The sequence below is a fragment of the Halyomorpha halys genome, unplaced genomic scaffold (genome assembly GCF_000696795.3).
Source record: "Halyomorpha halys isolate HHAL.00 unplaced genomic scaffold, Hhal_1.1 Scaffold6.1, whole genome shotgun sequence".
Classification (NCBI taxonomy): Eukaryota; Metazoa; Arthropoda; class Insecta; order Hemiptera; family Pentatomidae; genus Halyomorpha; species Halyomorpha halys.
The window spans coordinates 706,573-718,875 of NW_027111275.1; the positions used below are offsets into that span (position 1 = coordinate 706,573).

Consider the following 12,303-nt stretch of genomic DNA (forward strand, 5'->3'; position numbering starts at 1 on the left):
GACACTATCAATAATCATATAAACAAACTATGTTTAACCTTCTATACGGCAGGCTTATAATTAATTTCAAATTGAATTTTGGTCTAAATTTTTATTTATTTTATTACTCATAAGTCGGACTTAGTTATTTTTTTTTCACTTGAAAAATATATATATTCTAAATTTTCATAACTATGGTATCTAATTGTACCAATTAAGAAACATACCAAAATTATTTTACTAACATAACTAAAAATTTCTTTTAAACAGATGATTCAGAGAACTCTTCCATCTTCATGAATATATATTAAATTTAATTATACACCAATATGTGTTATTAAATTTACTGATTTTCACCCCCATGTCTAATTTATTTCGCCAATTGAGTTATTTAAATTGATCCCTGTAGTAACGAAAAAATGTCCAAAGGGTTTTGGGTAATTTAATTAAATTAATAAATTAGCACTTTCTGACATGCGATAGAAGTATTTAGTATGAACTATCATATTTTTCAGAAAATTTAATATTAGAGAAATTCTTATCTGAAAATCTGAAACTTTTATTTCAGAGACTAAAAGTAGAGCCCCTCACTTAGCCTCTTATTGGTTAATAAATAGATAATGGCGAAAATCGGCCTATAGGTATTAACCTAATAAAAGGCCGATATTAAGTTAATGAGGAATTACTTATAACTGAACACCATGTAGTCCACAAGAGAAAACAAAACAAATTAAATCTGGTAGTTCTGATTATTTTGAGTTGAATTGACGTTGAACATTTGTGACCTCCGCAGATGAATAGATATATTTTATAGATGTATATATTTTTATTTTTAATAAATCCTGATAATTTCGTGGAAAATATCTTGCAAATGAGAAACAGTATTCTTAACTTACAGAAGAGTAAGTATGAAATTTATGAAATCAAAATATGCAGTAGTTCTGCAGAACGTTTTGGTAAAAGCCATGGAACGTAATGGTTCAAATTTTTACAAAATATTATTATTATTATTAATTGTGAAATTTTCCGCCCCATGAAAGTGGTGCTCTCCTCTCTCCATTTACCCTACGTCACTGTGCACGAAAAACATTATTCATACCTTATGTAAACTAGAACATATTTTCTATATTTGAGCCATAATTATTTTTATTATAGTTTCCTTATCGATGTCGTAGTTCAAACTTTAAATTCATCATCTGAAAAAATAATACTAATAACAAGATTAGAATTCTGATGAGTTCATTGGTCAAGTCTTTCTAGACCTTACATGAAAATAGGGCCAGTGTCCGAGAACTGGGAGGCTCTAACCTTTGAACTAATGAACAAAACAAAAACTGGAATTTGCATGAATTAATTATTGATAAAAATACTTAATGTAATCATATTTTACTAAGTGAATATATATTCCACTACTAATAATAATTTAAATTTCCATATTGCTAATATAATATTTAGTTACATATTAACAATATTTAACAGCTTTCAAGTCTATTAAATGCATGTGCTATATAAACGAGTGAAGATATAAAAGATGTTTGAGATGAGCTATTGCACTACTTGTGTGGTCTTGTTGTACCAGATTGGTATATTTTAATATGATTATTCTCTTTATTCTTTAAATATTTATTCTATACTAGCTGACCCGGCAATGCTCCGCTATTGCTATATTTAAGGATGTATATGGATTTAACAAACACAATTGATAATGTGTTATAAATTATTGTATTTAGTTAAAATTAAACATTTACATATGATTTATTATTATGATTAGGTAACATTAATTGAACCAATATATGCGATGACATTCGTTTTGAGAACCTCAAGAACCCTCAATTTCTGAAAAAAATCGTAAAATATAATTTTTTAGTACTAAATTTTCACACTTCATCGGTCTTTGATTCTTTTTTTAAAATACAATAAAAAATAAAAATAATTTCAATACTACTCGACTAATCTACACCAAACCTGGCAGTGGTTTAGGGCTCTGTGAACTGCATCAAAGGATACAATACAGCACCAAGGGTCTAATTAAACAAATTAGAACCGGAGATATAAAATAAAATGTGTGAGTTTTTTTCCCCTTTTTGAAACCCATATTTCTCCCCTTTCACAGCATTATAGGCGGTAAGAGCAGACATTCACCTTTCCAACGGTCCTATTAACGTAGGGATTGATTTCAATTGAAAAATAAATGGTATTTGGTAAAAGTATATGCTCTTTTCTAAAAAAAAATATTGACCTACTTTACCCGAGCCACCTTATTTTCAAATAAGATCTAGAAACATCTTAACAATCAAGTATTTAGGAAGAGTGATAAAGAGTCAGTAAGATTATTTACGGCTCTTCCCGAATGCGAAACGTGATAGTACAAGAGCCCAAGAGGAGACAAAAGGCACTTATTTCACCTTTTTCACAATTTTTGATAATTTAATTGAAAACTATGTATAATTACTAGTCAAAATTGCTGAATCTGCCAAGTATAGGTAGGGGGAATAAAAAATGGCATCTGTTTCAAACCATTAAAAATAATTAATTTTTTATTCTCTATATCTTTAAATCTACCAACAACAATAGAAAATCTAAGAAAGCATCATTTAAAGTAGAGTAAATTGCTAAAATGTAAGCCCTAATAGACACATTTATATATAATAGTTCTCGAGATATAGCTTTTTAAAAAGCAACATTTCATAAAAATGTTGTATGGAACGTACTGAACGATCAGTAGTTAGTGAATTTATTTTGAAAAATCTATATCTTAAAAACCATTTGACACACAGATGTCTATTAGGACCCAAATTAAAGCTAGTTTAATGGGCTATAAATTATTTTATACGAACAACTAGAAATTAACATTCTGTGAGTTTTTTTTGTCAAATATCATAAAAAACTACTACTCCTATAAAGATAAACATTATTAACTATTTTATAGTAAATTGTACTTGCTTTACTTTGAGTGTAGATGGACATCTTTACGTCCAATGGTTCCTGAAATAAAGTTTTTCATAAATCAAACTTATTGTCCAAATAAATATAAATCAATTTATTTTAGAAAATATCATGAAAACTACTATTCCTATATATAATCTTCCTATATATATATATATAACGCAGGTAAAGGTCTTAAACTACTTCATAGTACATTAAATTAGCTTTCATTTTAGTGCTAATAGACATCTGTACGTCACATAGTTCCTGAGATACAGTTTTCTCAAAATTAATTAACTAACTACTGATATTTCAGTACATTTTTATGAAATTTTGCATTTTAAAAGGCTATATCTCGAGCACTATTGGACGTAAATAGTTCTATTAGGGCTAATATTTCAGCAAATTTATTTATCATTAAATAGTGTATTTTTAAATTTTCTAGTGTTGTTGGGTGTTTTTAAGATATATAGCTCCGAATGAAAAATAAATGTTTTTTTAAAGATTTGAAACAGCCGCCATTTTTTATTCCCCCTACCTATAATTGGCAGATTCATCAATTTAGACTAGTAATTGTAAATAGTTTTTATTAAAGTAATAAAAAATTGGGGTGAAATAACTGCCTTTGTTTCTTCACGGCTCTTGTACTATGACCTCTTACACCTAGAGCACCTTAAGGTTTTTTAAAATAAAGTATTCTGTAATATATTTGAGCTGAAAAATGATGAGAATTTAGAGGCCAAACAATGAATTGTATTATATTTAACTGTACGGTTAAATATAGTCCAGGTTATAGCATTGTTGTAAACAAGATAGGTGTGTAAGGTTTTAATTCTAAGTAACAAACCGATCTCTGCTATTCAGAATAATAATGAACTTACTACTTCTTTTATTATATGCGGATAAAATTTTATGTATAAGGATAAACTTATTTATCCATTCAAGTGTTTCCTGTAACCGGTTTTTTATTTTATTTTCCTTTTAATCTATGTTAGTCTTATTCTCGTAAAATGTATCTATTTGTTTGTTTTTGGTAAACTGATCTACTGCTGTGACTATGAATGATGGTCTGTCTCACATTGGCGTCTAATATTGAATTTGTAAAGCCGGTTACTAAAGAGGATCTATGAGGGTGAATTCCGGAGAGCGAATTTGTCGATCGGGTGCATTAAAAAATTGTAAAATAGTGAAATTGGACGAGCAGAAATGAGAAAGAAAAATAGGAATGAATTGAAACATTTGTATTAGTTGTTTAGTTGTACAGACCGAAATTGATGGTAAAAGGAAACTGTAGGGGAAAAAATTGTTTATTATATCTTATTATTGTTTCTGTTTTTTTCTGATTATACCATGTATATGTAATTTATATATGTCCGATTACGGATTGATAAGTATGCTGTGTAAGATAGCAACCTGATGTATTTAGCCAGCATAGATAAATAAAGTATTTCTCTCTCTCTGATATGATATAACATGTAATAAATTTTCCGAGGGGTGTCTGGCGGGCCACTTTTGATATAGGAATATCACGCGTTGAACAAATAATAGTCGTATAGTCCATGTTCCTAATTGGCCCAGACTGATAACAGTATATGTAGGTCGGAGCCATCTTATCTTTTGCTAAGGTGTTTGGTAGAAGTGTGGCCTACACAGTTTCAGTGCACATTAGACTCGAATCGAATTCTATTGGACTATTATAAGGCTAGATTATTAGGTTTATTTATTGCTTATTGCAATGAGTTATGAAACAAAACCTCACGGCAAGCTGCCTTATGCAACCTTGGTTGCTGTCTAATCATTTTCTTGCACGAACACTTAAAAAATCTATTTTTAATAGATCAGTGTAATTATAAATTTCACGATGTGATCATTTAGTTTGGTAACGTTTTTTTATGGTCACAAAAAAAGTCATAAAACAGAAATCTTATTTCACCACAATGGTTGAAATGAAATAGTAGACACTCAACCGAAGGTTTAGTGAAGTTTCTCGGGTTCACATGGAACGAAAACACTTTTAATTGACCTCACTGAACTTGCAAAAACCAAAGGTTCTTTTATTAAGGATTTAAGGTTCGTTTACCCTTTATTTTCTGCTGTATACCTTCAAGATAAATCAAAGTAGCAAGTTCAAAATCCTGTATTACGAAAATGAGATATTAAAAAAGCTCTCTACTTTGTATTGCATGTGTGAATTAAAAGAATGCCACATGATGTTTCAAGACTCTCTTATCCATTATAAAATAATTGAAAGTCAAAAGATTCCTCACTTTATAGACTATTTGGTATTGGTATTGGTATTTGGTGGATCCTCCTCGTCTTTTTTTCCAACCCATGACGGTTTTCAGAGTTGCTACTACATACTAAAGTGGGAGTGTCAAGATTTATTTTACGGTACCGCCGAAAAATAAATATTATCTACCTTTAAGTGGGAATCGAACCCACATTTCAGTACCGCTGAAACACAGTTCAGAACCGATATTTCTGGAACCTATGTCTCAACCCATACGACCGCATGTCCCCCTATATAGACTAGATAATTTTTTTCTTTTAATACGCATCTTAACCATCGGACGAAAAAAGATTACTTAAACATCAAATCGTATTTAAAACATACAAGATGGATTTTTTTTTTACTTTGTCTTGTCTTTTCTGACGTTCAGGGTGTTACCTAGGGATGCACATCCTATTCTAACCGCGGTGGGAAGATCACGTTTTCATTCCGAGGGGCCGCCACGAAATAAAAGTCAACCCCAGCAGGACTGATTCAAACAGGCGCCGCTGCAGTCTCAAGATTGGTAAAATGATGCCTCAACTCCCTCGGCTACTAACAGCCCTCAACGAAACAGTTGTACTTATGTACTTTCAGTTTTATTCTTCAAGAGGAGCCTGAAAAATGATTGAGTTTTTTAAAATATTAATTATGGCTATCTTTCGCCCAGTTGCTGCTATGCTGCGATGCCCATTACATCATTAGCTGAATAAAAATTAACTTTCAACAATCTTATTCTGCCTAACACTTTGTTTTCCTGTTCTTCAGTCAATTTTTTTAAATGGGGAAATGATGTTCAGTTTCAGATTTCATGCAGTTCGAAGGAGAAAAGTAAGATGAATAGCGGAATTATTCATAAATTTTTAATATTATTATTATTTAGGAATTATCCTTATACGCGGTTTTCACCGGAAGTAACACCTATCCGGACCTATGTCAAGAGTGAGGCTAGAAAAAATTAATCTCTGATATTGATAAATTTTCTGACTATGCTCGCTGTCCCGAGGAACTCTGCTTTCTGCATTAGTTCCAGAATATTCAACGATAGATCCATGTCCTTAATGCTCGTCCAGTGTCAGTGTCGTCTCCGGGATCAGACCATTGGTTGAGATAATCAACGGTAGAATCCTGACTCTCTCAAGCTTTTCTATGATAGTTGCATATTTTCCCTTAGCAAAATATCAGGCTATTAGACTCATCTTATTATGAGGAATTGTGCGATCGGTAATGATGGCCTAGTTCCATCGGCTTGATATCCCGTTCATCAATGAACGCTTGTCGGCTTGTACTTGTAATAAGTCCTGATGTCGTTCTCACGTTTTAATTCTTTGGCTAATACTTGATGGACGATTTTAGCGATATTAGTAATATTCTCCTGCCTTAGTAAATATTCTTTTCCAGCACTTGGCAGCTTGATGTTATGTGCTGAATTGATTCTGATGTTCTACACAGCCGACAAGATTCTGTTATGCTATCTCCACATATACGGCGTCTGTAGGTTCTAGTAGTTATCACCTAGTCCTGTATAGCGAAAATAAATCCTTCTGTTTCTGGAAAAAGGGCATCCTTGTGAAGCCATATTAAGGATGCACTCCTATTAATTCCTCCTTCCGATGAACTATGATAAAATCTTCCATTCAGTTCCTTAGATTTCCAGATTTCAAGCAGAAGTTCTTGGTTCACTGCAGAGGGAAGATTTTTATTTTCAAAGGTGTAGGCGTTATCCAGTTCCGTAATAGTTGAGATGACTTTCGAAGCTATGTTGGCTTGAAAATAGTTCCGTAGATTTTCTTCTTCGCTGCGGCAAGCTTTTAACATGCTTGAAAGCCCCCGTCTTCCTATTTTTCTTGGAAGGTGCATTCTTACCACAGAAGATTTCGGATGACGTTTTCGAGAATTAACTAATTGTATTCTGGGGTAAGAATCTAGTATATCCAGATCTGTATTTGTCCATTTAATGATGCCAAACGAATATGCTAAATCTGGTATCGCCCGCTTATATTCAATGAATGTGTGTTAATCATTCCTAATTCTGTTCAGTAAATAAATAAAACTACGTATTTTATTTGTTATTATTAGTAAGTTATTATTCTTAATACAAATTAATATATATATAATTCTGTAGTAGAAGATACACAGTGTAGTATATTTACTAGTGGCTCAACGTATTAAAAGAAGGAAACCTCAATCAGTAGTGAAAGGAACTTCAATAAAAAAAAAAAAATTCAAGGATTTTGAAGTCATTCCATTACGTTACTATTTACAAACCATATCTATTAAAGAGCTGTTATAGATGATGAACAAACAAAAGTAAATTTTATCGATTTTTTTACTTATCAATTAGTAATTGACACTGATTTTATCCTATGAAATATTGGAAAATATAAGAATGTATTTATCAGATTGCTTTATGTAAGAATTATGTTGTTATGTATGAATATAATGATCTACCCATAAAGACATAAGATTATTTATGTAGTAGAAAACATTAAAAAAATGTTTAAAAAGAAAAAATCTTTGTTTCTATATGATAAATTATAATATTTTGAAGAATGTGTTAATAATGGAATCATTGTAAAGACGTTGAGTCATTCTTTGCTTTGAACATTATTTAAGCATTCTCACTTAAGGTTCAACGAACAATAGCTTGGTAAATTGAATTATTATTGTGCACTGCCCGTAAAAGGTCAGAGATAGTTGAAATATGAATGGCCTGAGAACAAATTAAGAACCCAGGAAACATAAAAAAAATAATATTTTTTTTTACCAAAATATAATACAAAAATAATTTTATTATGCATTACTATACATAATGTATAGTATACGTAGAATAAAAGTATATGCGGTTTTATTTTATAACTAATAAATTGTTTTAAAAAAAAAAAAATAATAATTGTAATATTTGTTATGTATGGAGAGAAGGGCGGAGGGTTTAATTTGTACGCATGTGAATTTATATAGCACATTTTATAGGCATTAAAAACACCTTTGAATCATTTCATGAATTTTTATACTCCTATTGAAAAGGTAGCCGGTGAAAAGAAGAACATAATTAGCTGGAAATAAAAGAAATCGATTAGTAAATGTTGATAAAGAGTTTTGACAAACGCTTTCATGTGGAAGGAACTTCGTTTTTACGCTTTGAATAAAAAAGAACTGAAAAGACTCTTTTGAAATGTGCAGGAAATTTATTTAAAGGTAATTTTTGTTTTGTAGATAATATTTTTTTATTAATTATGATGATAGGCAATACTCTAATGTTTCATACAGGTCTGTTACGTATTTCTTTCAACAAAAGAAGTATTATTTCTTTTAATTACCAGGGCTTATAAAAAGTAAAATATATGTACAATGATTTTTTTTATATAAATTCCTGAAAAAGAAAAAATGTATATCCAGAATTTCAGCATTTCCAAATGGCGCTCTAGGACCACAGAATAAATCCGAGATAATAACAAGATATGAGGTTTATAACAGGAAATTCTTATCACGTGCTTGAGGTTCCACCATCACACCCTGGAATGACGACACCAGACCCTAACTGCCGCAACCGCGAGATGACATGTGGATGCCATCCCAGAAATCCTTTCATTTGATAAAATGAATTATTCCAAATTTGTTTGGCTTACCCTACCGGATTCACGATAAGAAATATGTATTAAGGGCGTAATAATAATAATAATAATAATAATAAAGGCTTAGGTAACCCGAAGGTTCGATGCCGATACGATTAATCGCATAATGAGGTATTGGAAAAACCTCTTTACTCTAGGTTATCCAGAACAATAAAATAAAAGATAAGTAAATATCACTAAGTCCTAGGTGCTGAGGATTAATTTATCGAATTAAATTATTAAAAAAAATGTATGTACAATTATAAAACATAACAAGCAAAAGTTCAAGAACGAGAAAAGTTACATAACAATTATTTCCTACCAAGCAAATTAATAACTCGACAATACTATTACAAATGTATTTTTTTCAACCCTAAATGACAATTCATGTACAACTTTGTCCTTTAAATTAAAATGTTGCAACAGATACATAAAACAAAAAGAAAATTGGCCAGTAAATATGTTTTGGTTACAGTTTTTTTTATTATTAATTAATAACAAAATTTCAAGATAGAAAAAATAAAGGAAGATATTGAATGTATAAAAAATGGCCATTAATAAAATAATCAAAAATAGATAAGAGAAAATTTTTCTTTACTTCAGAACTTTAATGAAACAAAAAACTGTCCAACTGTTTTTCGAAATAGGTCTCTGCAGATAGACGGACTGTCCGAAACGGCGGAAGTATTTGCACACTGATGTCAAATTATTAAATAAAGAAAGTGAAGTAAGGAAGCTAATAATTTCCAAAATAAAATTAATGAAGCAGTAAACTGCCAGAATATATTTCATCATTTCTGTAAATTAATTTGTATATTTTTATATTCAAGATAAGAGTTGTATTGAGGCTCCTCAGCTGTAGTGCTGAAAAATAAATTTTCCGAAGACTATTATCACTTAATTTGATTGAAGTGAACTATGTTACTTAAATTCAATAAAATAAATCTAGTTTTCTAGTTCGCACTGTCAGTAATATTTTTTTTAGTTTTAGATCTAAGATATTTTTAAAAAGGTATATCAAATTATTTTTTATAAGACCTGTTTTTAAAAATTACTTCCAACATATATTTGTTATTAATAATACAAGAGGCAGTGTGTTTATCAGATAAGAAAAGGAGCGATAGCTAAGTCCTTCAAAACAACTAATATACAGAATAATTTTTAAACAATTGTTTTATAGATTTTGATTTATATATTTTTTTTTCTCGCGGAAATTATAAATTTAGGATTATTTCTATTTTATTATAAAGCATCATATGATCCTCCGTACAATATACTTTTGAGAAAATAATACTTTCTTATTTCAGAATATTTACGATTTAAAAAAAAAAATTAGTGTATTTTGCAAAATAGTGTTTCATAGTATACTGGTTTATTTATGATTATCGTACATCAAGTCTAGTAAAAATGACTTGAGGTAAAGCGTGGAGAAATACGTTATGACAAGTTAAAAAAGAATTAAACATACCGGAGTCTCACACAAAAAGTATAAAAAGTTCGACATAACAAAACAAAACTGTACTGTTCAAGGTCTCGAATCTGTCATTTAATCCTCTTAGTTGGAGGAGTCATCTAAACGCTTTGCATAGAGATGTTATATATAATAACAAATGATCTATAATAAAAATAATGTCTAATAAAAATTTCGGAAACTAAAGCAATTATGACATCGAAGTTGGTGCCTTAAAATAATAATTTAAAAAAATGTTATAATAAATTATGAATAGAATTCTAGATAAGATTTTTCTGTTATAGTTTAATTTGATTTTTAGAACGACAAAGACAGAGGGAATTTTCTTAAAATTTAAAAAAATTACTTCTTTGGACAAAGATTATAAAGCGTTTAATGAATGTAGCATCTATAACCTTATGTGGAGATAGCCTTCTTTCGATATATCATGATTTATTATGGCCGATGAAATAAATAATGAAGTATATAGAAATATGTATCACTTTTAAAATTATTTTTTTATTAGCAATTTGACAATTTAATTTAATAAAATAAATGAAATGCATTGAATTATTTTATACTAAGACTACATACATTGTTATTATTATTATTAGATTGATTAATATGTTTTATTAGAAGTACTTAAACCAATAAGGAGCTGTATTATTGAAACAATAAAGAAATGATACAATAACAGTAATTTTTAAAATGATATTTCTATGCATAACGTAATGAATGGGATGCCAGGAAGTCATTTTTAAAAAGACAAGAAATAAAATATAGTGAAACAATTCAGAGAATTTATTTGTTGAAAATATCATAAATTCGCTATTTTAATAATTAATCATAAAAAAACCAGACCTTATTATTAAAACACTGCTATACTGTTAACCAAAATACATGTAAAATTCCAGAATGCAATGTAATTTGAATGGGATAAGTTGAAATTTACTTATCTTGGCTATCATATCTTGTGTTTATTATGTATGTACGCAGTAAATAAAGTTAAGCTGATAAAATTAATTTTTGTATTTAACTCTGGTTTTATACCAACTATTTACCATAGAAACAACTAATTTCAAAAAAATATATTATCAGAAAAGTTTATTTGTTTGTATTTTAGATATTTTGAAGTGCATTTTAATAAGTATATAACCAAATAAAATTATATTCATAGCCATTTAACGTTTTGACTCCAGTAACAACATTCTTTGTGCTAAGTTGTGGCGATTCACAGAACAATTTCAGCTAATTTGAATTGAATACATTAATTATGATATTCAGTTTTTGATTTGTTTCTCATGACAAAGCTCAGACAAAGGAATTATTTAAATGTTTTTTCGTATTTTAAATGGTCTACACAATGTCGCCTCCATATAACGTTAGAAAAATTCTGGTAAATAATACTAAAAGATTAACTTCTACTCACTGGTTGGAGTTACAGCAAGGACTGAGCTCATATCACGGAGTTACATAACCAGTTCTCCCCACCAAGGTCTCGAATCTGTGATTTCTTCCCGTTCGTTGGTCATTACTTCCATACCTAGAGTCAACTAGAAAGTTTAGAGAGTAGGCTAACACAGCGGTTCCCAAAATAGGTGCCACAGCACCCAAGCTTATGCCAGTGATGCCGTAAGCTCTTTGCCGAAATACATATTATAAAAATAAAAGATAAAAAAATTAAAATATCAAATATACAGTTTATTACAGCATTTACTTAACCTAGCAGGAAAAGTGAAGCCATGTACCAGGGGCGTGGCAGAAGTGTAGGGGAAGAGAACGAGTCCGGTTACTTACTTATTGCCTACCTTATATTTCAGTTTAGATTGAGAAAATGGCGGACATTCTTATTAATCTGAATGTACAACTAAGCCCTCCGAGGCATGACATATTTGGTGACTTATTGGTTTGAAGGAGAGTAGGGTCATACTATACTCCCACCGCTTAGAAGGTGTCCGAGTTCGTCTGCACATTTAAGTATACGAAATAAAGCCAGAAAAGTTTGAAATCGTTTTTTATTCATTGAACGTCATGACAATAAACATCGTCAAGTAGATTTTGACTGC

The 12,303-nt window shown here is 30.0% G+C and overlaps 1 protein-coding gene across 4 annotated transcripts in view; it reads right to left on the minus strand.

Annotated features, from left to right (window-relative positions):
* LOC106692849 (arylalkylamine N-acetyltransferase 1) overlaps window positions 1–11,752 on the minus strand; it is a 45,455-nt gene extending 33,703 nt beyond the window's left edge. For 2 of the 4 annotated variants that reach the window (XM_067049298.1, XM_067049296.1), the window contains exon 1: window positions 11,667–11,752. In XM_067049298.1, the coding sequence (XP_066905399.1) occupies window positions 11,667–11,697 (31 nt within the window). In that variant the 5' untranslated portion in view covers window positions 11,698–11,752. Of the gene's footprint in view, window positions 1–2,922; window positions 2,965–11,666 lie in introns of those variants that run through there. The other 2 variants (XM_067049297.1, XM_014439058.2) reach the window with 2 other exon arrangements.
* Window positions 11,753–12,303: the final 551 nt, after the last annotated feature.